Source organism: Erpetoichthys calabaricus, chromosome 4 (genome assembly GCF_900747795.2).
Source record: "Erpetoichthys calabaricus chromosome 4, fErpCal1.3, whole genome shotgun sequence".
Classification (NCBI taxonomy): domain Eukaryota; kingdom Metazoa; phylum Chordata; class Cladistia; order Polypteriformes; family Polypteridae; genus Erpetoichthys; species Erpetoichthys calabaricus.
This window is the reverse complement of record NC_041397.2, coordinates 294,035,536-294,062,519: the sequence shown is the minus strand read 5'-3', so window position 1 is coordinate 294,062,519 and position 26,984 is coordinate 294,035,536. Positions and strand designations below refer to the sequence as shown.

At 42.8% G+C, this 26,984-nt stretch overlaps 1 protein-coding gene across 3 annotated transcripts in view; it reads left to right on the top strand.

Annotated features, from left to right (window-relative positions):
- LOC114651263 (neural cell adhesion molecule 2-like) overlaps positions 1–26,984 on the top strand; it is a 1,104,951-nt gene that overhangs the window by 762,552 nt on the left and 315,415 nt on the right. For all 3 annotated transcript variants that reach the window (XM_051927215.1, XM_051927216.1, XM_051927217.1), the window contains exons 10-11: positions 3,594–3,775; positions 12,046–12,142. In XM_051927215.1, coding sequence (XP_051783175.1) covers positions 3,594–3,775; positions 12,046–12,142 — 279 coding nt within the window. The remainder of the gene's footprint in view (positions 1–3,593; positions 3,776–12,045; positions 12,143–26,984) is intronic.

The following is a 26,984-nucleotide window of genomic DNA, read 5'->3' as shown; positions in this document are numbered from 1 at the left end:
CCTCTCTCCGCCATGCTAGAGGACTGCTGTTGCTTGATCCACTGTGGTAGAGTTCCTCCCAATAAACCTCCGACCAACTTGCGTCCTTCACATGACTCTTGCTGTGGCATCATATGTAGTGACCACTAGGTACAAATGTGGTGGCTTCCAAAAACAGGGTTATCTCTCGGTGGACAAAGAAAAACATGTTTGTGGTTTCATGGTGGTTTAGCTGAAATGACTGGTAGTGAGGTCTGATTTTGATTGTTTGACTTTGGCTTTATTTTCAAGACATCCTCTTTCCAGTTGACTTCTCAGTTTTGAATTATCTAATTGCCTGTCTGACTAGGTTTGGGGGGTGTCCTGGACTCTTGTCACTTGGTGGTCCCTGTGCTCTCACAGAGCTGCGTGTGCTCCTAACATTGGGCCGATTCTGGCGACGCTTCTGCAGCCCCCCTAAAAAAACATGTCATTTAAATAAACCTTGAAATCTCAGCTTGCACTTAATTAGCTAATCAATATTGATGTTAATTGAGAGCAACCATGCTATTTGACTAAATGGATAAATGTTTATTTAAATTACTCATTGCAAAGTAAGAAAATAAGCTATCAAGGAAACACCCCTTATATTCCCAATTAAACATAATAAACAGAAAATGTTCTAACTGCCTTGAATTAAATGCAAAATAAGTCATGAGATGAATGTACTTGGTAATGGAGTCCTCTAGACAGGAACAAGACCAAATATGGAATAAATGGAAGTATTAGAAAAGATAACACCAAAGAAGATCACACTTCAATACCTCTATAATCCACTAAAAATGGCAACCTGGAAACAAATCAAAAGAAAACCTTCATTAGGTATGATCAAAACTCTCAATAAGGCTTACATTTCAAAAGAGAAAATCGTAAACTGAGAACAGAAGAACTAAAGGCTGGCAAAGCCCCCTCATTGGTGCTGGCTGGTAACAGGTACCTTGGACCCTAGTGAATGGTGAGGGTCTTCAACGTCAGATGATGCAAATTGATTTTGTTGCACCCAGATGGAAAAGTCAAGTGAAAAAAATGCTGTAAACCAGAAGGGTGTTCAAAAAATAAAGTACAGTCGTGGCCAAAAGATCTGAGAATGGCCCAAGTGTTGGTTTTCACAAAGTTTTCTGCATTTAAGATCTTTCTGTCAGATGTTTCTGTGGTAAACTAAAGTAGAATTACAAGCATTTCCTAAGTTTCAAAGGCTTTTATTGACAATTCCATTAAGTTTATGCGCAGAGTCAATATTTGCAGTGTTGGCCCTTCTTTCTTTTTCAAGACTTATGCCATTCACCCTGCCATGCTGTCTGTCCATCAACTTCTGGGGCAAATCCTGACTGATGGCAGCCCATTCTTGCATCATCAATGCTTGGAGTTGGTCAAAGTTGGTGGGTTTCTGTTTCACCACCCGCCTCATTGACCACAAGTTCTCAATGGCATTAAGGTCTGGGGAGTTTCCTGGCCATGGACCCCAAATATCGATAACTTGTTCCTCGAGCCACTTGGTTATCACTTTCACCTCATGGCCCGTTGCTCCATCATGCTGAATTGTTCATTGTTGGTCATTAAACTGTTCTTGGATGGTTGGGAGAAGTTGCTCTCGGAGGAATGTCTTGGTCCAATTCTTTATTCATGGCTTGGGATCTGCTGCCAAAAAAAATTCTTGACTTCAGGAAGAAGAAAGGGAAAAAATAGACAAAATATATAAGAAATAAATAAAGCTCTGGACAGAATTCTGCCGCCATCTAATGGATGAAATGACATCATGCTGTGTAATAACGAGAGAAGACGCAGAGAGAAAGGTTTGGGGATCTGTATTAGAAGAAAAACAAGCAAAACTAGTGAGTCCAAATAGAACTGAATGGGGAGGAGAGGTGTGGGGCGGGGCTTTTATAGGTGATGTGCAGGAAGAGGCGGGCCCGTGACAGAAGTGATGTCAGTAAGAGGGCGTGGTCTGGACAGGGATGTGAAAGTGATTGCCGGTTTAGCTGGGATTCCCTTCTGACGATCTGTTGAAGAGGTTAGTGCACAACATCAGCCCCCCCAGCTGACATCTTACCCTCAGTTAAGCTCTTTGACTGCCTCCTATGCACACGTGGGTGTGTGACAGCTGTCAAAAATAAATCTTGACATTTTCAATGAGTTCATCAATATTTATGAGTGAGGCAGAGCCTTCAACCAAAACACACAATGGTGTGGATGCGAGAAGCTGTAAATCCAGTTTTAGTACAAACTAAAATCAAACCATTAGATGAATCAAGTGATGGTGATGACAATGTGAATTGGTCATCACAGGCAGTGAAACCGAACCAGTGTGATGTGCCTGGTGAATTTGGTCATGTGAGCCTTCAGCATTGATTGCATTCAAGTGAAAGGATAAGAAAAATGTTAGCTCTGTTCACAAAGCAGCAACTGTCACGTCGCGGGACATGTGGAAGTTACTAAGCCTTGTGCTGAGGTAGCCCACGACAACTCAATGGGTGGTGTGGATCATACGGATCAGGCACTGACATTCTACTTTCTCAACAGAAAAAAATATAAGAGAAGCGCACAACGAAACATCAGGCGGTGCGTTGGTGTCACACGAGGGACGTGTACTAAATCTGCTGTACATCGGTAAGGCTCTAGACACTCGACATACCTTTCCTATTGCATTTTTTGTCTTGACATGTTTCTGTTACATGTAATGACATTTTTACCTGTTGAAAAAAAATTATTTTTTTATTTTTTGGAACCTTTTTCCAAGGATACTCCTAATGCTAAGGATGATGAAACTAACAAATATGGCATCACTGTACGACCAAATTGCTGTAATATGCCTGGTGACTTCAGCCGCGTAACACTGCCGTGGGGTGTAATGTCTCGGTGACAAAGCAAAAGACAGATGTGAGCCCCCAAAGCTGACAATTTACAATGCAGCAACTGTCAATATTCATGTCGGGGGAAATATAGAAGTCACTAAGCCTTGTGCTGTGGTAGCACAAGGCATCAAAGCACAAAGGTGGGAAATTTCAGCGCTGATATTCTACCCTTTCATTCATAAGCAACAGAAAAAACATTATGAGAAAAGTGCACAATGAAGCCACGCTTCTACTGTCCAGATTGCAATATTGGTGACTGCTTGAAAACATGTCACACGAAAGACGTGTACTAAATCCACATTGGTACAGCAGGGGACACTAGACGTACCGTTCCTATTGTATTTATGTTGACGTTTTAGCATTGACTTTTTCTTGTTTGTTACATATAATAACATTTTTTCTTGTTGAACAAAATTCACCGTTTTTTGTTCTTTTTTCCTGCGGTGGGTTGGCACCCTGCCCGGGATTGGTTCCTGCCTTGTGCCCTGTGTTGACTGGGATTGGCTCCAGCAGACCCCCGTGACCCTGTGTTCGGATTCAGCGGGTTGGAAAATGGATGGATGGATGGATGGATGGATAAACGTAACGCACATTAGTCCTCAGCCTGATTCATGCCAAGCAAGGCGCCCCTAAAGGCAGGCCTCTCATGCGCCGGTTACTCCACAGACGAGCACTGGGTCTTTTTTTTTTTAATGTTGTTATTATATTTTCTTTCTTTTCCAGATGCCCCCAAGTTCCAGTCCAATCACACGCTGTACTACTCCTGGGAAGGAAATCCCGTGAACATGAGCTGTGACGTCATCTCCAATCCCCCAGCCACCATCCAATGGCAGCGAGACAAAATGAATTTACTGACGGAGTACAACATGAGGATTTACAACACCACTGGCCGGGCTCTCCTGGAAGTGAGTAATCCGAACTCTACTCTCAATTTCATTTCTAAAATGAACAAATCAAAGCAGGCAATTATGAACATTCGTCTCTCTTGACTCTCTACTATTACTCCTAACCCTTGCCGTAATTTTTTGCTAGGACATGATAATTCTGTATCAAAATCTTCCTCAAACATGCACTGCATTAATACTCAACCTCAATGCATGAAAAAAAAAATCTAGACAGTAAATATAATAAATAAATAATATAATAAAAATAATTTAATTACTGCAACAATGGCGCTATATAGGCGCCAGACCCGACACAGACTCTCACCAGAGGCACGTATAAAAATAAATAAACTTTTATTTTTCTTCACCTGTGGGGCACATCTTCCCCATGACCCCCACAGGCACAACACAGTCCTAAGTACATCAACCCAAAACCAAAGAAATATCCTCCACTCCTCCCAGGCGACTTCGTCCTCCTCCTCCTCCCGACTCTGGCGTCTTCATTAGTGTCTGCAGGCTTCTTTTATAGCCCACCCAGAAGAGCTCCAGGTGGTAACTGGCCTAATTAGGCTGCACTTCCAGGTGTGGCTCATTAAGCCATGCAGCTCCCCCTGGCGGTGGCCACGGAGCCCAACAGGGCCATAATTGTGGCCCCAATGCAACCCAGGGGGGCTGCCACCAAGTGTTCCGGGGGACATAATGTGCATCCCATGGCTGCTCCCCCGGATCCAGTGCCAAAGGGCGTGGGTCCCGGCTGTCCGGCACATTACAATTACACCTCTAGATGTTCTAATGGACATCCTGCACTGGCAATCGGAAGGTTGCCGGTTCGAATCCCGTAAATGCCAAAAGGGACTCTGCTCTGTTGGGCCCTTGAGCAAGGCCCTTAACCTGCAACTGCTGAGCGCTTTGAGTAGTGAGGAAAGCACTATATAAATGCAAAGAATTATTATTATTTATTAAAATAATTATTATTATTAAATCCATCCATCCATTATCCAACCCGCTATATCCTAGCTACAAGGTCACAGGGGTCTGCTGGAGTCAATCCCAGCCAACACAGGGCGCAAGGCAGGAAATAAACCCCAGGCAGGGCGCCAGCCGACCGTAGTATTATTAAAATAATTATTAAATAATTATCCTTTATTCAAAAGGTCTGAGGAAAGGCATATCTCAGTTCACTGTGCCAAATACAGGAGAGCTGAACTTTATAAAGACTGCAAAAATGTGCATAACACTGTGGTGTAACTACATGACATTGTTTTACACCAATCAAAATAACAAGAATAGAATTGTCAATCTGACACTGTAGCCTCTTTTAGGCTATAGTTAATGAAAGAGTTAAATACTGGAAAAACAACTCATCATAAGATGAACAATGTATTAAAACTATAAAAACAGACTATAAATCAAATTAAAAATACGCACAGAGCGGCTATAATAAAAATAACGTAATTTCTATCTTGAATGCCCACAACGCTCCTACAATTCAATTCTGCTCTTCCGAGACATTAAATATGGCTTTATTAAATGTTAGAGCATTAACCAACAAGATGTTTTCATCAACAATCTTATTAGTGATAAGAAAATCGATCTGCGCCACCTCCACCTGATCAAAGCACCGTGACGTCCCTACATTGATGTACTAAAGGCCAGAAGTCCACATGACCTTCATCATCAAGTTCTTCCATCAAGTTAAGTCAAGTCAGTGAGCCTGCACTGGTACAGTGCGTTGCCGCACCCACAACACGACAAAGCAATTCGGGATCCCGGTTGGCAACCCCACAGTCAAACACGTGGTCCATTCCCACCCTCCAGAAATGACTCTCTATCTGCCGCAGCCAGGTGTTAAATGGGTGACCCCTTGGCCTGGTCCCCAACAATGAGGATCTTACAAGCTGGATCATCCTCTGGGAAACGCACCACATGGCTGTACGTGCCGTAACTGACGCTCCCTCACAATGCAGGTAATGTGCCTCATTCAGGACTCTATTAGCAACACAAAGTCAAACCAACGGTACCCAAGGAGAGACAGCAGTACCAAAGGAGTCCGGTCTTCATCTCAGGTCACTGGATAGCGTCCATGTCTCACAACCATATAGCAAGACAGGAAGCACCAGGACCAGTGGCGTAGCGTGGGTGTCAGCCGCCCGGGGTGGAGGAAAATTCTGCCGCCCCCCCTTATTTAGGTATGGTTCAAATTTTTACAAGATATTATTATTATTTATTGTGAAATTTTGCCACCCCCTAAAAGTGCCACCTGGGGCGGGCCGCCCCTGCCGGCCCCACTACGCTACGCCACTGACCAGGACTCTAAAGACTTGGACCTTCGTCCTTTTGCAGAGATATCGGGAGCACCACACATCTCTTTCCAGTGACCTCATGACCCCCCATGCTCTCCCAATCCATCTACTGACTTCATAGGAAGAGTCACCAGAGACATGAATGTCACTGCCGAGGTAAGTAAACCTCTCGACGAGGTCGACACTCTCTCCGCAGACAGACACACTGCTGATGACCGTGCCCAAGAGGTCATTAAAGGCCTAGATGCTGATTTTTATCAGGACACTCGCAAGCCCAGACACTCAGACTCCTCACTCATTCTCTCGAGCGCCCAGATCAGAGCCTCCTTTGACTTGGCGAAGATCACAGCATCGTCAGCAAAATCAAGATCCGTGAACCTTTCTTCACTAACAGATGCCCCACAGCCGTTGAACCCCACGACCTTGCCCAACATAAAGTCCATACAAGCATTGAACAGAAAGTTCTTCCATGTGAACCCTGAATACCATGAGGTCATTTATGTTCGGTAGAATGCCTAGAAGGGGCTGAGTGGTCTCGTGGCCTTGGAACCCCCTGCAGATTTTATTTTTTTTCTCCAGCCGTCTGGAGTTTTTTTTTTTATTTTTCTGTCCTCCCTGGCCCTGGCCCTGACCTTACTTTTATTCTATGTTAATTAGTATTGCCTAACTTTATTTTCTTATATATTTTTTCATTTTTCTCTTTCTTTATCCTGTAAAGCACTTTGATTTATATCATTTGTATGAAAACGTATCGTATAAATACATATTGTTGTTGTTCCCAGTCACCGGCCCACGTGATTATGTTTTATCCTCTTGCAGACGTCGCCTCTGCCGATGGCGTCTTCCGTGCTGTCATTTCCTTGTTACCGAATACACCAGAAGGTTTCATTTTTGATTTCCTCGCTCCTGACGATGCTCACTCTGTTCCATTCCATTCGTACTAGTGTGGTGCTGCGGTGTTGCCCCCCCCTGGCCCCCCCAAGTCTAATGACGCTCTGACGCACACACGGCTTGTGTAATTCAATCTCTTCTCCTAACAGCCTGACTCCTATTTACATAATTGCTTGAATGGTGTGAGCCATTTGCACCTAAACAAGCCTAGCGAGCGCGACAAGTTTGTTTTGTTCGGCGTATCAGTAATTTGAAAAATTTTCGCTTCCTGAATCTGCCTGTGAAAAATGAAAAGTGTGAAAAGCAGCTTTTGGGAAATAATTAAAGGGTTTTCTTGAGTTTCGGTGTTCTCTGATATTATGGCTTCAGAAAGCACTTTGACAAGATGCTTGCCTAGCAGAAAATAAGATTAAATCTATCTGTTTCTTTTAATGGTGGGAGGATTTTAGTATCTCGAGAGTACTTAGTGCAACACAATGAAGAGAAATCTCGGCTGGCGGTGTGTGTGTGTGTGTGTGTGTGTGTGTGTGTGTGTGTGTGTGTGTGTGTTTCCCTCTACTTTAATTTCAGATTTAAAGTGCATCAATTAGTAAGCTTCAAAAAGGGAGAAAAAAGAAACCGGTTTAGGAATGATGTGATAGTGGGCTTAGAGAGTGGAAAGAAACCTCAAAACTACAGCAAATCACCTCTGGCTTTAAATGGTGTGACCTGTCGGGGGAGTTGCAGTGCCCCAAACCCCTCAGACACAGTCCTGGGTTCAAATAAAAGCCGTTTACTTCAGACAATACCTCCACACAGTTTCAGTTTCCTTCCTTCTTGTCCGCACAACACGCAATACGTTTCACCTTCTACACCTTCACACCTACTCTGACCACCCAGTGGAAAGAGGCGTCCCCTTTTATGCCAGACCAAATAATACTTCCGGTATCAACAAGTCACGGGGAAGTCCCTGAAAGTAAGGACACCCACTGCACTGGAAATTCCCAACATTCTCTGCCTGGTAAAGGAATGGGCATACTGGCCCAGGAACGCTGCCATCCATGTACTCTTGGGAGGCACCCCCCACCACCAGTCTACCCACTGCACTGGCCTCCCTGCCAAGTAAGGGTTACAGGGCTTTAACCCGGCCAGGCTGTCAGCCCTGCCCTGTGGTCCGTCACAATGTACACTCAATTTTCACCCACTTGTTCTAACACGGACTGCAGAATCAAACACATGCCAGAGGTGAACTGCGGATGGGGCACACAAACACCTTTTGGCTCTGAAATTTTGACTATGATTTTTGGTTCACATTTTAGTTAGGACAACGGAACTTTTGTCTTCCTGGTGAATATTTTGCTTTGCTTTTTGACTACATTTTAATAATAATAATAATAATAATAACTGGGCGGCATGGTGCCGCAGTGGTAGCGCTGCTGCCTCGCAGTTAGGAGACCTGGGTTCGCTTCCCGGGTCCTCCCTGCGTGGAGTTTGCATGTTCTCCCCGTGTCTGCGTGGGTTTCCTCTGGGATCTCCGGTTTCCTCCCACAGTTCAAACACATGCAGGTTAGGTGGATTGGCGATTCTAAATTGGCCCTAGTGTGTGCTTGGTGTGTGGGTGTGTTTGTGTGTGTATCCTGCGGTGGGTTGGCACCCTGCCCGGGATTGGTTACCTGCCTTGTGCCCTGTGTTGGCTGGGATTGGCTCCAGCAGACCCCCGTGACCCTGTCTTCGGATTCAGCAGGTTGGAAAATGGATGGGTGGATAATAATAACTAGCCAACCCGCGGCGTAGCATACACCGCATAATTATGTATTGATGGGTGAACACTTCCGGAAAGACACAGTTGTCCAAATGGGGTGGGTTTGAGGATATGACTGTGAGTGAATGAAAAGATGGAACTCTGGAGAGAGCAACATACAATTGTCCGTGACTAAAAACTGGTTGTGGCAGATACAGGCATATTATTTTGAAAGTTTGTCCCTGTGCCTTATTAATTGTCATTGCAAAGGCCAATCTAACAGGAAATTGTCTGCGTGTAAAAGTAAAAGGCAAATTTGAATCTGATGAGGTCAGGGAAATCCAGGGAATATGGACAGTTTGTGAGGTAGCAGCTGTGATCGTTTTACACTCCAGTACATTGCGGTGAATGCTGGTAACAGTCAGTCCAGTGCCATCACAGAGACTTCTTGCTGGCATGAGGTTTCTGAGAAGCATGATGACTGAACCAATTTTAATTTTGAGTTTATGCGGAGGAATTCCAGTGGGAGTAAGACTGTTAAGAAATTCTTCGGGGAATGAAACTTGATCTGCGGGATCATCTGTGATGATGGAGGCAATGCTGGTGAAAGTTACTTTGTCGGTAGGGATAAATTTCAGTACTTGTTGATTAAGGTGTAGCGAGTCTTTGTTTGTGACGCTTAATATAGCTCGCGTACTGAGTTGTTCCGGAGTCACCGTTGAGAAGTCGATGTCGCCATATAGTTGTTGAATGGGATCAGAAATAAAAAGCAAACAATGTGAAGGTAATGGACGTGGGAGGAGTGTTAGAGTTGGCGGGCGGGGCTCTGTCTTGCGTGCGTGCGTGCGTATCCCATGGTCAGGCGACTTGGTGGATTAAATATAGAAAAGCAGCTCAGAGGTGCATGTGGACTGTAGCAGAGACGAAAGCGACTGAGCCGGTGTTTAGTGAGGTGCTGCATGCCTCGAGAGCGAGGGTGGACTCGGGAGGAGGGTTAGAGTCGGCGGGTGGGGCTGTGTCGTGCGTATCCCATGGTATTAGAGTTGGTGGGCGGGGCTCTGTGAGTTGGTGGGCGTGGCTCTGTCGTGCGTATCCCATGGTCTCTGTCTTGCATGCCATGGTCGGCACGGTTGTTAACTAATGTTGCCTTATTTTAATTTCTTATTTTGTCTTTTATTTTTCTTTCCTTCATTATGTAAAGCACTTTGAGCTACTTTTTGTATGAAAATGTGCTATATAAATAAATGTTGTTGTTGTTGTTGTTAGTGAATTGTTGGTGGGCGTGGCTCTGTGAGTTGGTGGGCGTGGCTCTGTCTTGCGTGTGTCTTGCTTGCCATGGACTTAGTGAATTATATATATAGATGGGCAGTACGGTGGCGCAGTGGTAGCGCTGCTGCCTTGCAGTAAGGAGACCTGGGTTCACTTCCCAGGTCCTCCCTGCGTGGAGTTTGCATGTTCTCCCCGTGTCTCCATGGGTTTCCTCCCACAGTCCAAAGACATGCAGGTGCATTAGCAATCCTAAATTGTCCTTAGTGTGTGCTTGGCATGTGTGTGTGTGCCCTGTGGTGGGCTGGCGCCCTGCCCAGGATTTGTTCATGCCTTGCACCCTGTGTTGTCTGGGATTGGCTCCAGCAGACCCCCGTGAGCCTGTGTTAGGATATTGCGGGTTGGATAATGGATGGATGTGTTTACATTTTATATAGCGCTTTTCTCACTACTCAAAGCTTTGCACAGGAAGGACCCAGGATGCAAACCCACGATCTCCTCACTGCGAGTCAGCAGCTTTACAACTGTGCCACATTTCTAAACTGCTAGCTCTCCACCTCTTCTCTTGCAGAACATGAACAAGGTATTTTACGGAGCAATACTACTAATTTTTCACCCAAAAACAAAATGTCTAACCCAAAAAACGCTGTCCAGTCAGGAGTAAGATATAATGTATGGACAGAGGGAGACGGCCTGCCAAGATCAGTTGTTCCCCTAGTGTGATAGGTGGCAGTCCTCCTGTGACACGCCTCCATTTTTGGACCCCCACAGGGGAAGTGTAGTTCTGGAGAGAAGTTCTGTCCCAGAGGACTCTCTTGTTTTATGACCATTCCACCTGACACGGGGTGCAACGTCCTGCCACCAGAACAACAACAACATTTATTTATATAGCACATTTTCATACAAATAATGTAGCTCAAAGTGCTTTACATGATGAAGAAAGAGAAAAAAGACAAAGTGAGAATTAAAATAAGAGAACACTAATTAACATACTGTAGAATAAAAGTAAGGTCCGATGGCCAGGCAGGAGAGAAAAAACAAAAAAAACTCCAGATGGCTGGAGAAAAAAATTAAAATCTGCAGGGGGTTCAGAGGCCACAAGAAGTACTCTGGGGTCCAGGGCTAAAGGAGCTGCCTCTCCTCACTCTGGGAGTCGGAGTAGGGGAGAGGTGGACAAAGCTTGCCTGGGAAGAGAGGATGAAGGAAAGAGAGAAAGAATTATGTGTATGGAAAGAAAAACTTGACTCATGAGGTCGCTGGAAACTGTGTGTGGCGTTCCTGATATCTCTGCAAAAGGACGAAGGTCCAAGTCTTTAGAGTTCTGGTGCTTCCTGTTTAGCTATATGGTTGTGAGACATGGACGCTATCCAGTGACCTGAGACGAAGACTGGACTCCTTCAGTACTGTGTCTCTCCTTGGGTACCGTTGGTTTGACTTTGTGTTGCTCATGGAGTCCCAAATGAGGCCCATTACCTGCATTGTGAGGGAGCGTCAATTATGGCACTACAGCCATGTGGAGCGATTCCCTGAGGGTGATCCGACTCATTGTTGAGGACTCGAGTGGCTGGACCAGGCCAAGGGAACTCTCACGTAACACCTGGCTGTGGCAGATAGAGGCTAATTTCTGGTGGGGTGGGACTGGACCGTGTGTCTGCCCTAGGGGGGGGTTGCCAACCAGGATCCTTAGCTATTTCGTCATATGGTGGGTGCTATACCAGTGTATGCTCCCCAACGTGACCTGACCTGACCTGTACTGCCTTGAATTCAAGGTCCTTTGAACCTGGAACTGGTGTCTATGCAGTTGTGTCCACTACAGGTCACAGTATGGATGCTAAACATAAGGATCACAATGTTCCGCTGATCATTAGGGCCTTTTGTACTCTTGACACAATGTTCCTGGAGGTCTCATGACACATTTTTTAAATACTTTCTTCACTTTGGCAGACAACTAACCTTAACTACGGCCATCTCAAACAACACTGAGCAGTTTATAGTACACCTCTTGGTGGATGTCCTTGGTGAAATTTAGAATAATGTCAATGATGAACTGTTCTGGTCTTATTATTTTACTACAGCAACAATGACTAATAATTGGAATTATTTTTTCACAGGTAACCCCATTTTCGGATAAGGATTTTGATAAATACAGCTGTACAGCAAGAAACAGGATAGGGATGAGATCCTTGGAATTTACCTTGGCACTGGCTGGTGAGTGAAAAATTGTCTTTATCTTAGGAGTCTTGTACTATAATATCTATACCTATACCTTTATATATGGTGTATGGGTGTAAACCGATATATGTTATGGGTCGTGAGAGACGTCACGATGGGACTGGCATCCCAGCAGGAGCTGAACTGGGATTTTTATCTGGCAGTATCCTGGAAGGATAGAGGAAGACAGTTTATTCAGGACATTGTGTCCCCCAACACACTAGTTGGCAGCCCACCTGGGTTATGGTACTACTATGGATGCCCAAATGTGCATATTGGGAATTGTAGTTCTTTGGGTCAGCCTTGTTGGCTTCCATGGGTGCTGCCAGGGGTTGCTGAGGGGATCTGTGAGCTTTACTTTGTCAGATTTCAGACTTACCCAGAAATACTCCCGAGCCACAGTTTCGGTACACTGCTGGTTTTAACATAAAAGAGGCAGCCTGCTCCAGTACGCGGAGCCAGACTCGGGAGGAAGAAGACAAAGCTTGCCTGCAGGAGCAGAGGAGTAAAGGAAAGAGATGGAAGGAGCTCTGAGTAATCTGTGTGTGTATCTTGAAGTCCTTTGTAAAGAGCTGAGAAAGATTAACCCTTTGAACTACACCAGAACTCATGTCCCTGCTGTTGTGTTGGGGGTTAACCAGAGGTTTCAGGTTACAAACAATTTCCATTCCTGTGGACATTTCTAACTCAACTGTGGACGTAAGCTGGAACTTATACTGGAAGATGTTCACATTTAGGAATCTTTCAAAAATGCATAATGAGTTATTACGTATTCGACAGAAATTTGTCTCAGACTTGTTAAGGTGACAGTGAAGCAATTTTACTGTATTTCAGATCACAAATAGAAAATCATTTAAGCTAAGACTTTGAACCATGGGATTGTATAACATTACAGGTATGTTGCAACCTGAATGTCAACCTTATGCTTAGCCAGTTTTTGATAATGATGCGATATCTTATACTGTTGGGAAAATGCATATTGATAGCATGAGAAACTACCACTAACTGACAGTTGTGCCGTTTCTCTTGAAATGGCTTCCCTACCTTTGACGGTAGTGGTGTGACGTATATGTAGGGAATGCTAACAAGGGGATTTACTGTTCTGCTGACTATCTAACTAATCGCTTCACTGTCATGGAGATTATTGTGGGGTTGTGTGTACCAGTGGTTTGATTCTAGGACAGGACGAAATGATTGAAAATGGTGGCAAACTATTTACTGTTCTGTGCTAAACCTCAGCACTAGTGATGGCCGCTATGTCATTCATTCTCGTTAAAACTAATTTGCTTTGTTCAAGTAAAAAAAAAAAGAAATGAAGAAGCTAAATGAATATTACTTGATTTCAAATGATAAAAAAAAAACTTGGGGACTGTTATGTGTGGTAAGTTAAGACAAGCATAACCTGAAACCCTGGAAACCAAGCTACTGTCACAGGTTGTCTCTACTGGGCTCCCAGAACCAGGGATGTGCAGTCAGAGGAGGCATGAAAAGTAAAAAAAACAAAGAGTGATAACATAAAATAAATTTGTCCACTGGCCTGTGCGATAAATTTGTTTTATGTATGATTCCAATAATTTTGATCATTTTTATAGTCAAAATCGCTGAATTGGCGCATTTCCTGTTCAAATACAGGAGAGAAACGTGAGGTGTGGCAGTGACGAGCCTCACCTCACCTTGGACTGAGCTCTCCCTCACACACTGGGTTGATGCCTGCGATTGGCGCGTGCCTGTTGCTGTCCTTCTGTATGTCGCCAATATAAGGTTTGCAGACGCGTGTATTATACACCATGACTTTCCACAGTCCGGCTAATATCTTTAATGAATATGTGTGACATATTTAGTCGTGCCGATTGGACATAAAACCGCAGTGAAAAGGGATAAGGCAGACAGTACTGTGCCACCTGAAGGGGGCGCATATGAGCACAACAGGTGCTCATCGCTGCTGTTCTTCTACACAGAGGCGCCAATAAGTTAGTGACATCAGAAAGTCAAGTGCACTGACTTTCCACTGACCAAAATGGAAGATTATATATCTAAAATTAAAAATTTCTAAACGCTGGACTTTCAATCAAAACAGGAGGTTATAAATAATGGAAGACCAACACCGGAACTAAAAGGTTTGCTTCAAACTAAGCGACAACTAAATTTTGATCTTAAATAAAATATTCTTTTGTTTTTCTTGTTATCCTTTTGTTGAACATTCTGCATTGAATCTAATTAAAGCATGAGAATTAAAAGCTTTTAAAAACAACTAAATATTTCAATTAAGGTCAAAATTGAAATCTGTTTTTGTTTTCTACACACCACTCTACACTTTCATTTGTATTGAATGAGTACGAATTGTGGAATTTAGAACACATGGAGAACACATAGAGGGTGAGGAGCAAATGCGCTCTCTCTGCTCTCACTTGCCACTATAAATGTAACGTTCTTTCTTAGCCAAATATGCGTCTTACCTGGATGTGTGTAAAGAATGCTGATGAGATATGAAACATAACTAGTAGTCAACGTGCATGCTGGCTGCCAACTGAATAGTGAATAAGCGACTCTTTTGGGTTCCTATTTTTGTAAATCTGACTCTGAAGGAGTCACCAGCCATGAACCTCACTGCACGTCACTGCCCACAATGTAAATCTCAGGTCCACACTGCAGGACTTTGCCAATTTCGCCAAATGAAAATTATTGTACTTTGCAAGGGTGTCTCCTCTTCCCAGTGGATTCATTCTGTTTGACCACGGCTGTGTGCTCCCCTACTTTCCACCGCAAGGTGCTTCTCGGTCTACTTTGTTGTCACTTGAACCTCACACCAATTCATGGCAGCAAAAATGCAGATTTGAGAACTTTGCTTTATTCATGTTAATTCTAGCTTAGTTGATATTGACACACCTTGGAGCTGAATGATTAAATGACAACGCAAATAGTTACATTTTTAATGCCACCAGAAACAGTTTTGGTTTTGCATTTGGTTATATGCATGAATATACTGTGTGTATTTATGAACTGAAGCATTTGTTAGGTACTGGGCTTCCAGTTCATGGAGGAATAAAGGAGGTGGAAATCTAACCCTACCCCTAACCCTAATTTAAAATCTGCCATGGGAGGTATTTGAGTTTATCCTGGTGCTCTTGAAGCCACTCTGTGTGTGTGGTGGCATTGTCTTCCAGGAGGAGGGAAATGCCAATATTACCACAAGGTGCACCTGCTCCTGGAAAATGCGTGGTCATTATACAACCATACAGAGCACTCAATGACTCCCATGAGGTGTCTCTTCATATCAGTACTGATCCCCCACCATGCAGGCAACAGACGTCGTTGGTCAACGCCCAACTTTTAGCTTTTGGCAGTTTTTGTGAAAAATGCATCTGCGGCAGTGTCCACACTACTAAGTTTTCACTGAAAAAACAGCATTTTAAAATGAAAAGATATTGATCCACGTATCGTCTATGAACGTTTCTCTGCTCACATTAAAGCAAGTGAAAATGCCTATGATGTAGGCTTTCACCTACTAGAGGTGGGCGGTATGACCAAAATTCTATATCACGGTATTTTTCTAAATTCTGCCGGTTTCACGGTATTAGACGGTATTTTTTTCCCCATGCAATAGTGGATGTTAACCACATTTTCCACTGCAATTACTGCAGTAGACTGGCTAAGAATAACCTATTAGACTGTTATGAGAATTGTACATCGTACAAAAAGACATTTTAATGTGCACACAAGTATTAATCCAGGTTTGCATGGCCCCATAAAGTGATAGTTTTCAAGGGGGTGGCACTAAAGAGAAGGAATCACATTGCATGACAGTTGCAGTCAAAATATAGAACCTTTAATTGAACAAATTTTGCAAAAGCTTAAACTATGATTTTGACAACATTTTTTCAACCATCCAAAGAGGCATTAGACTTAGTAAGATATCCAGAGGTGTTTGTCAAAAGTTGGATTGCACTGAACACGTCTTAGAAAAGGAATAAATAGTAAATATTTTTTGTAAACCAACTACACTTTCTGTTAATGTTAACAATCTCTGTCCACTGACACGTTAAAGTGACTTTTTAAACAATTTTACCATCATTAAACTGCATAATATTTAAACTAATAAATAATAACAATAAAATAAATAATAGTAGTATTACTGATAGTTGCACCATTACTTCAAGGCTTCAAGCCCAGGTGCATTACACAGTATTCACCAAATTAAAATAAAATAAAACAAGTGCAACTTTGTGATGACATCTTACCAACTGTACCATCATTTAGGCAAACTGCATTAATATGGACCTTGCTTCAAGCTAAGCTATATACATAAATAATAAAAACTGCAACTTGCATTTATAATGCTGTTTGTGGTATAGCCCTATGGAAGTGCATTAGGGCCACTGTGAAGAAAACTTCATCCTAAAATCAATGTTTAATTTACTAGATTTTCTCAAACCCCGTCACAAGTTAATGCAGCACATCAAATACTTTGTGTTAAGTGTTCCCCGATCCAGTCGTTAATCACTATGCTTCTTAAACTGACTTCCTCCGCACTAAGAGCAGGCGCCTGCAGCAATCACCGCACAGATAAACGTCTTTGTGAAATTAAAACTAGTTATTAACTTAGCCGACGGAGTGTTCAGAACTTTAAAAATATCTTTGTTATACTGTACATGTTTAATTATGCCATCCATTCAGAGTTGCGCCCATCTCTGAACGAGTCGCCACCACATCGCAGGATCAATACAAGCAAAACATACACTAGCAAGTACAAAAACAAGTACAACTTGGCTTGCAGTATTATCCAGTAGTATAGAAACAGTATTTACACATCTGACCTTTTAAAACTAAAGCATCTCCAGGCGACAGACGTGACTGCTTTTTTTCGGCTCTGTCCATTTTCACCGCGGCATACCTATGCTACCGCCCACTATTTGGTGGTGTAGCAGTGAAAAAGAGCCCTAGTGCAACAAATCTGTGTTTAGCGGTGTAGCAGTGAAAAAGGTCCCCACTTGAACAGTTTCCCGCTGCGCCATGTTCCGAACGTCGTTTAGGCAATTTAAACCGGTGTTGCGGTATAAGAAAAATCCATATCATAAAAAAAATAAAAAACGGTTTTCGGTATGAACCGGTATACCGCCCAGCACTATCACCTACACTGGGTATGCTCATTCGCTCAAAAAATCCTTAAAGGGATTGAAATGCCGCTGACCACAGGATTTATTGTAAAATCATAACAACCTGCAAATGATCTGCCTTTTGCAAATGTTGTAGCATTCAAAACACAATGTAGGTGCATACAGGTAAGTAACACAACAAGCGCCATGGAAAACAACTGCTCTGTGACAGCTATGTTTAAATATGCTTTTCTTCCATGAAGGGTGACCAATCAGGGAATGAGACATTGTAATGAGCAGGAGCCAATCAGGGACGGGCTATGTAATAAGCACAGACAAACGAGTCTACATATTCAAAAGTGTATACTGTCATACATCCACACTGCCACATTCAGCCGGCATTTTCAGAAGTATGCAGCTATGGAGAGCTTTTTCAAAAGTCTCTGTTCTCAGGGGTTCAAAACACCGGGGTAATATGGACAAAAGGCGAAAGCAGAGACTAATGCATCTGGGTTTTTAAATGAAAACACAGTAGTGTGGATGCGGCCTGCATTTCAGGCACAGACTGCTTGGCCTCTTTGGTCTCTGATAGCTGTCTTTGAAACCTGCCATATTAAAGTCTTTACAGCTGTTTGCCAATCACTGTAACACGACTTCACTTTGCGGCTGCATTTGTATTTGTGAAACTCCTGTTTATGTGTTGTCTCCATTATTTTGCTCAACAGCTATATATTTACATATATACATTACCGGTCAAACATTTTAGAACACCTCGGGTTTGCCTCAAATGTAATCAATTGAAATGCAATGAATGACCTAAAATGGTGGAAAGATAAGCAGTAAACTGCCAGAGGTTTCAATTTAAAGTTTAGGTTAGCAAAAACTGATAAAAGGACTTTTCAGAATATTACAAATGGACCTTCTTCAGGGAACAATAGATTGCAACCTAAAAAAGGCTCTACATCAATTAAAGTAAATGAAGCCTTGCAAGTTGAAGTAAACAATTTGCACAGGTGTCCCAACGTCTGCCGATTCCTTAAAAACCCTCTGTGTGTGTTAAAGCAGAGTCAGAACACACTGTGTTACTATACCCTCTGAAGTACTACAGTGATAATGGCAAGAAAATGTCAATTAACAAATGAAATGAAACAGAGCAGTATTACACTTAGAAGTGTAGGCCTTTCACTTAGAGAAATTGCAAAACAAATGAAAGTGTCAGTGAGCAATATGGTGTCCTACACAATCCAAAGGCAATTGGAAATGGTAAGGAACTCTGATAGGACGAGATCTGGAAGCGCCAAAGTCACCAGCCAATCAGAAGACAAGTTTCTGAGGGTCACCAGCTTGTGTGATCACAGGCGCCTCACAGCACAACAGCTTCAAGCACAACTTAACAGTGCAGGACATAATAAGCAAATCTCAGTGTCTACTGTGAAGAGGAGACTTTGTGCTACAGGTCTGACAAGGCAAGTGGCAGGAAGAAAGCCATTCCTTAAAGGACCAAATAGGGCCTTGAAACACCAGCTGTGGACTACTGCAGACTGGAAGAAAGTCTTATGGACCGATGAATTAAAAGTTGAAATCTTTGGTTCATCACTCAGAGTGTTTGTATGCCGTTGAGTTGGTGATGGCGATGGCGATGGATCGTCAGCATGTGACACAAATTGTCCAACATGGAGGAGGAAGTGTGATGGTCTGGGGTTCTTTTGCTGGAAGCCGCGTTGATGTTGCTCTGAATCAAAAGGGTTACCACAGTTTGGATTTAAATATAATTTAAATATAATTTTGTAAAATGATTGATTCCTTGACTTATTTTTATTTGCCATTATTTATTTGTTCTATACCCTGATTTCATGAACAACAACCTTTAGGTGGGTGGTAATTGTCAGAGTAACATCCACTTGGATATAAGGACCTATGGTTTCCGTGCAGAACATTGCCCAGAGCATCACACTGCCTCCGTCATCTTTCTTACTTTCCATAGTGCATCCTACTGCCATTTCTTCTCCAGGTAAACGCTGCACACACACCCGTGGCTGTCCCCATGATATAAAAGAAAATGTGATTCACCAGCCCAGTCCACTGTCTCCCATTGCTCCATAGACCAGGTCTGATGGGCTCACATGCCCATTGTAGGTTCTGTTGGTGGTAAACAGGGGGATTAGCATGGGCACTCTGACTGGTCCGCGACTGCGCCATCTGCAGCGAGCTGAAATGCACTGTGCCTTTCCCACATGGCCAGCATTACGTTTTTTAGCAATATCTGCTACAGTAGCCCTTCTGTGGGATCAGATCAGACTGGTTAACCATTGCACCCCATGCACGTCATTGAACTTTGAGTGCCCACGAACCTAGATAGATAGATAGATAGATAGATAGATAGATAGATAGATAGATAGATAGATAGATAGATAGATAGATAGATAGATAGATAGATAGATAGATAGATAGATAGATAGATAGATAGATAGATAGATAGATACTTTATTAATCCCAAGGGGAAATTCACAAACCTGTGAACCTGTCACCGGGTCACCACTTTTGGTAGGTGCTAACCACTGCGTACTGGGAACACCCCACAAGACCTGCTATTTGTCTTCTAGCCATCACTATTTGTCCCTGGTCAAAGTCACTTGCCCATTTTTCCTGCTTCCAACACATCACCTTCAAGAACTTACTGTTCACTTGCTGCTTGGAATATCCCACCTGTTGACAGGTGCCATTGTAACAAGATAATTGAGGTTATTCACGTCACCTGTCAGTGCTTTCAATGATGTGGCTGATCAGTGCATGTGACTCTCTGGCAGATGGCAGTGCCATGGCACTAAAACAAGCCTCTCGAGATGACAGTTCCCTCCATGGTGTCTCGAATTTCGTCACCTGTCTTTTTTTAATATATGAACATTTTTCTTTTGTCTCTGCATATCTTTAATGTCAGAATGTGATCGTTGTGTTGTCTACTGCAAGTAACTATGAAGGCAGCACATCAGTACTGAGCAAACCAATGTTGTCATATTGTCATATGCTGCCATTTAAAATTGTTTAATCACTGAATTTGAATTTTTAAAGATAAAGTTAAAGCTTGCAGTAAATGAATAGCTTGGGCTACTTGTTTGCTTTTAGACTCTCAGAATGTCCTTTATAAGTAGATTATGAATAGGTATTGTCAGAAAAACGACCAAAAGACATCAAGAAGGTTTGGGGCAGCCACCCATATAATTGTTTACAGCTGTAAAACTGATCAAATAGCAGAGACATGCTCATTCAACAGAGTCCAAAACAGAACTGATTTCCATGAAGCAAGATGGCAGCTTTAAAGGCCAGTAGCGGAAGTGATGTCATTAATACCGGAACCAGAAGTGACGTCAGTGGCTGCCCAAGACCCGGGCGGGATTTCACTAGAATGGTCTGCAAAAGATCGAGAGGGAAAATTAGTGCACTTCACCACCCCCTGGTCTGGCGTGGAATTTACATGTATTTAAGTCCTTTAGCTGTCTCCTAAACACACGTGTGTGACAGCATTTACAAGTCCATCGAGGTTCTGCTCCAGCTTTATAAGACACTGGTGAGGCCTGATCTGGAGTCCTGGGTGCAGTTTGGGTCTCCAGGCTACAAAAAGGACATAACAGCACTACAGAAGGTCCAGAGAAGAGCGACTAGGCTGATTCCAGGGCTACAGGGGATGAGTTATGAGAAAAGATGAAAAGAGCTGAGCCTTTACAGTTTAAGGAAAAGATTAAGAGGAGACAAGATTGAAGTGTTTAAAATTATGAAGGGAATTAGTACAGTGATAGATAGATAGATAGATAGATAGATAGATAGATAGATAGATAGATAGATAGATAGATAGATAGATAGATAGATAGATAGATAGATAGATAGATAGATAGATAGATAGATAGATAGATAGATAGATAGATAGATAGATAGATAGATACTTTATTAATCCCAAGGGGAAATTCACATACACAGCAGTGGATCGAGACGGTGACTTTAAAATGAGTTCATCAAAAACACGGAGACACAGTTGGAAACTTGTGAAGGGTGAATTTCACACAAACATTGGTAAGTTTTTCTTTACACAAAGAATGATAGACACTTGGAATAAGAGACCAAGTAGTGTGGTAGACAGTAGGACTTTAGGGACTTTCAAAACTCGACTTGATGTTATATTGGAAGAAATTAGTGGATAGGACTGGCGAGCTTTATTGGGCTGAATGGCCTGATCTTGTTTGGATTGTTCCAATGTTCTAATCTCAGCTGACCACAGATGTGAAAATCCAACAGTTTATCATATCCTGCTTTCTTGTGTTTAGTTTAGCATTGTAAAAGGAACTACTCAGGAGGAGGTTCTGAGTGATTTAGAAATTGTAGAGGGAGAAATGCTGCTCAGATTAAATAAGATGAAATCAAACAAATCACCAGGACCAGATAATATTTACCCTTTGAGTTCTTAAGGAGGCTAGTGAGTACATATATAAACTCTTGATGCACATTTTTAGGAAGTCTCTGGGCACTGAGGAGATTCTGAAGGACTGGAAAATGACAAATATTATCCCATTATATAAAAAGGGTGACCAGGCAGATCCAAGCAACTATAGGCCAGTAAGCTTAACCTGCATCACAGGAAAATTAATGGAAGGAATTATTAAGAATAAGATTGTGCAACACCTGGCAAGAACAGGAGTTTAACTGAACAGTCAGCATGGAGTCAGAAGAGGGAGGTCGTGTTTTACTAACATGCTGGAATTCTATGAGGAAGCAACAGAAGGATACGATCAAAGTGGAGCTTATGAGATTATTTATCTGGACTTTCAGAAAGCTTTTGATAAGGTGCCACATGAGAGGTGGAGCATCAATCTAAAAGAAGTGGTGGTTCAGGGTGATGTTTGTAGATGGGTGCAGAATTGGCTCAGACACAGGAAGCAGAGGGTGATGGTGTGAGGAACCTCATCAGAACTGGCCGATGTTAAGAGTGGTGACCAGCAGGGGTCAGTGCTAGGGCCGCTGCTATTTTTAATATATAGAAATGTTTTAGATAGGAATATAAGTAACAAGCTGATTAAGTTTGTAGATGTTTACCAAGATAAGTGGATTGGTAGATAATCACGAATCTACTGAGTCATCACAAAGGACTTGGACAGCAGACAGGCTTGGACAGATTTGTGGCAGATGAAATTTAATGTCAGTAAATGTAAAGAATTACACATAGGAAGTAAAAATGTTAGTTTGAATAAACAATGGGAGGTCTGAAAAGCGAGAGTACACCTTATGAGAAGGATTTAGGAGTCATAGTGGACTCTAAGCTATCAACTTCCGGCAGTGTTCAGAAGCCATTAAGAAGGTTAACAGAATGTCAGGTTATATAGCGCTTTGATGTGTACAAGTCACAGGAGGTTCTGCTCCAGCTTTATAACACACTGGTGAGGCCTCATCTGGAGTACTGGGTGCAGTTTGGGTCTCCAGGCTGCCAAAAGGACATAGCAGCACAAGAAAATGTCCAGAGAAGAGCAACTAGGCTGATTCAAGGCCTACAAAGGAATGAATTATGAGGAAAGATTAAAAGATCTGTGCCTATACAGTATAAGCAAAAGAAGATTATGAGGTGTCATGACTGGAGTGTTTAAAATTATGAAGGGAATTAGTCCAGTGGATCGAGACTGTTATTTTAAAATGAGTTCATCAAGAACATGGGGACACTTGTTAAGGGGAAATTTCGCAGAAACATTAGGAAGTTTTTCTTCACACAGAGAACCACAGACACTTGGAATAAGCTACCAAGTGGTGTGGTAGACAGTAGGACTTTAGGGACTTTCAAAACTCGACTTGATGTTATTTTAAAAGAATTAAGTAGATGAGCCTGGAGAGCTTTGTTGAGCTGAATGGCCTGTTCTTGTCTCGATTGTCCTAATGTTCTCATGTTCTTATTGTAAATAAAGTATCTATCTATCTATCTATCTATCTATCTATCTATCTATCTATCTATCTATCTATCTATCTATCTATCTATCTATCTATCTATCTATCTATCTATCTATCTATCTATCTATCTATCTATCTATCTATCTATCTATCTATCTATCTATCTATCTATCTATCTATCTATCTATCTATCTATCTATCTATCTATCTATCTATCTATCTATCTATCTATCTAAAGCACCTCTGTTGATATTCTAGCAGTGAAGGTGCTATAGAAAATGAAGTTTAGCTGAATGGTCCATGAATTTCACACAGGCCCCTGTATACACTTTATTAAATTTCTCAGTGTGTCAGCAGTCGGTCCTGAAGCTGAGATCCGCTTTCAGATCCAATGCCTTGACCACTAGCCTTATGTCTCCATCTTTAAGCAGTTTGAAAGACTCCAATTTGTCTCCTGAAGAATGAATACAATTAAGTTGTTGCTGGCAGCAGCTGCCGACACTTCCGCTTCTAGTTTGTTCATGTGAATAGCCTGCTGTTGTGTCGCTACGTTAGGTATGAACATTTTTTTTCATGACATACTTGCCATAAAAATGGTTAAAAAAAAGAAACAAAAAGGGGGAAGTCAGATTGACTTCTTTTGATACGGCACAATACAGACAAATGATTTTGGTTGTCTTCCCAGTTCCTCTCGATTGGCCTTCCAGCTGCACATCAGAGTGCATACATTCATTAGCTCCAAAAAGCAAAAAAAGAAATAATAAATAAGGAACATGAATTGATTTTTGATATCTCTTTTTAACTCTTTTTTAATTGAAAATGCTGTAGTGTAAATCTATATTTTTTATCTAGTAGCATCGCTTTGCTATTAGAAGACAGACATGTTTCCAGGAGATATTGTTTCGGACAAATCGCGCTAATGACTTGATCTCGACTGCGACAGTCCTTAGCAGCCTGTCACACGTTTACCAGCCACAAAAGCTCCAATTCTTCCCCTTGACAGCTCCATTTTTCTCGTCACTAGCTCTCTGCACTTCCTTTCCGCCTTTGTATTCTTCCCAACTCACACCCTGCCCCCAGACTTGTGTGCAGCACACCAGGAGCCAAGGACCTTTTCATCAGTCACGTGCATCTTGTTACTCAGGCATTGTCCTTAAAGGCCTTTAGTCACTCGACACAACAGCCTCCTGCCAGCTTCTGTCCCAGCTGGAACCACAACTAACCAATCAGATTAACTTCTCCTTGTGTAAATGCAGCAGAAAAGGGAGAAATGACACCGGCTTGTTCCAGCCATCAATAAGCTGTGTTCACATTCATAATGCAGCATCCAGGAGCCCAGTGAAGGGAATTCTGGGTGACGGGGGCCCTATTATAGCAGCAGAAGGCCGTATGAATATTATGTTTAGGGCTAACCCTAAAAGGGTGTAGAGCATGAAGCCAGAGGGGGTGGGTCCACCTATTACGACCATACTGTGTGTGTTTGTGTGTGTATCTCTATATATATAAAATCCAACATCTGTCTGTCTGTCTGTCTGTCTGTCTGTCTGTCTGTCTGTCTGTCTGTCTGTCTGTCTGTCTGTCTGTCTGTCTGTCTGTCTGTCTGTCTGTCTGTCTGTCCACTTTTCACGAGAGAACTACTTAACGGATTTAGATTTTTTTTTCTATAATATGCATGAACATTCCGGTTGATTTTGCGACTTCTCTCATCGTGCTAAGTATCATAGCTCACTTGCGGGAGCAATATATCCATCCATCCATTTTCCAACCCGCTGAATCCGAACACATTCACGTTAATCCAAGAGAGAGGCTGTGCGCCATGGGGAGGTGGGCAGGGCCCTCCTCACTCGCGCGTCAGCCTCGGGGTGTATCTTACATCTGCTTAGATAGCGAACTAGAGAACTACTTAACGGATTTAGTTCGGGTTTTTTTTCTATAACTTGCTTGAACATTCCGGTTCTCTCATCGCTCTAAGTATCATAATTCGCTTGCAGGAGCGTTTCATTCGCGCTAATCCAAGAGAGAGGCTGGGGAGTGAGGGGAGGGGGAAACATGATGTCAGGAGCGGGAAGCCGGATGGGGCCCTCCTCACTCACGCACCAGCCTCGTGGCATATCTTACATCCGCTTAGATAGCGAACGAGAGAACTACTTAACGGATTTAGATCGGGTTTTTTTTCTATAACTTGCTTGAACATTCCGGTTCTCTCATCATAGTTCGCTTGCAGGAGCATTTCATTCGCGCTAATCCAAGAGAGAGGCTGGGGAGTGAGGGGAGGGGGAAACATGATGTCAGGAGCGGGAAGCCGGGTGGGGCCCTCCTCACTCACGCGCCAGCCTCCATTCCAGTCGCTCTACCTCTGGCCACCTTGCCTCCGCTTAGCTAGCAATATCTCTTTGTTTATTGATTTTTAAAGTTTGTCCAGTTTCACTACAACCTGGGCGCAGCCGCAGGGGACGGCTAGTATATATATAAAATTCAACATCTGTCTTTTTGTCTGTCCGTTTGTCCCGCTTTTCACAAGAAAACTACTTAACAGATTTAGATCAGGTTTTGTTTCTATAATTTGCTTGAACATTCTGGTTGTTTTTATGACTTCTCTCATTGCGCTAAGTATCATAGTTCACTTGCGGTACCGATTTATTCGCATGAATCTGAAAGACACGCAGCAGGCTGAAGGGAGGGAGTGCTGGGCCCTCCTCACTCACGCGCCAGCGTCATGGCATATCTTAAATCTGCTTAGCTAGCAAACGGGAGAACTACTTAACAGATTTAGATTGGGTTTTGTTTCTATAATTTGCTTGAACATTCTGGTTGATTTTATGACTTCTCTCATTGCGCTAAGTATCATAGTTCACTTGCGGCACCGATTTATTCGCGTGAATCTGAGAAACACGCAGCAGGCTGAAGGGAGAGGGTGCTGGGCCCTCCTCACTCATGCGCCAGCCTCGTGGCATATCTTAAATCTGCTTAGCTAGCGAACGGGAGAACTACTTGATGGATTTAGATCAGGTTTTTTGCTATAATTTGCTTGAACATTCCGGTTGATTTTGCAACCTCTTTCATCTCGCTAAGAATCATAGTTTGCTTGCAAGAGTGATTGATTCACGCTAATCTGAGAGAGATGCTGGGGAGTGAGGGGAGGGGGAAACATGACGTCTGGAGTGGGGAGCTGGGCAGAGGCCATCCTCACTCACGCGCCAGCCTCCGTTCGAGTCGATCTACCGCTGGCGACGTTTTAGAGCATATCTTGCCTCCTCTTAGCTAGTGATACCTGTTTGTTTATTGATTTTTAAAGTTTGTCCTGTTTCACTACTACACGGGTGGAGCTGCGGGGGACAGCTAGTATCTTATATATAAACATCTGCGCGTGGAAGTGTGTGTGTCTCTCTGTCTGTCCGGCCTGGAAGTGCGAGGGTACAGCATGAAGCTCAAAGAAATCACCAAAGTGAAACCGCCGACAACTTGCTTTGCTGTTAATACACAAGCGAGGCGAGCACATCAGCAAAATGAAACTGACAAGGAAAGAGAACCTCACTTAGTTGCTAATGCACAACTGATGTGATTGAATGATTGAAGTGCCGGATTCCATGGTTTCTAGGAGCCTGAGCTTTTTATAGCTTACACAGCTAGTATATATATCAAATGCCATCTGTCACGTAAAAATTTCAAAAACTTCAAAAACTTCTGAACTACTGGACCTTGAACCTTGAACTTGGTCTCAATCAAGAGCTTATGACATGTGTTTTGTCTCGGTAGAGTAATATATATTGCTCTACTTTCCCCTATTGTATTATTAATATGTAGCCGTAGAATGCCTAATCTCA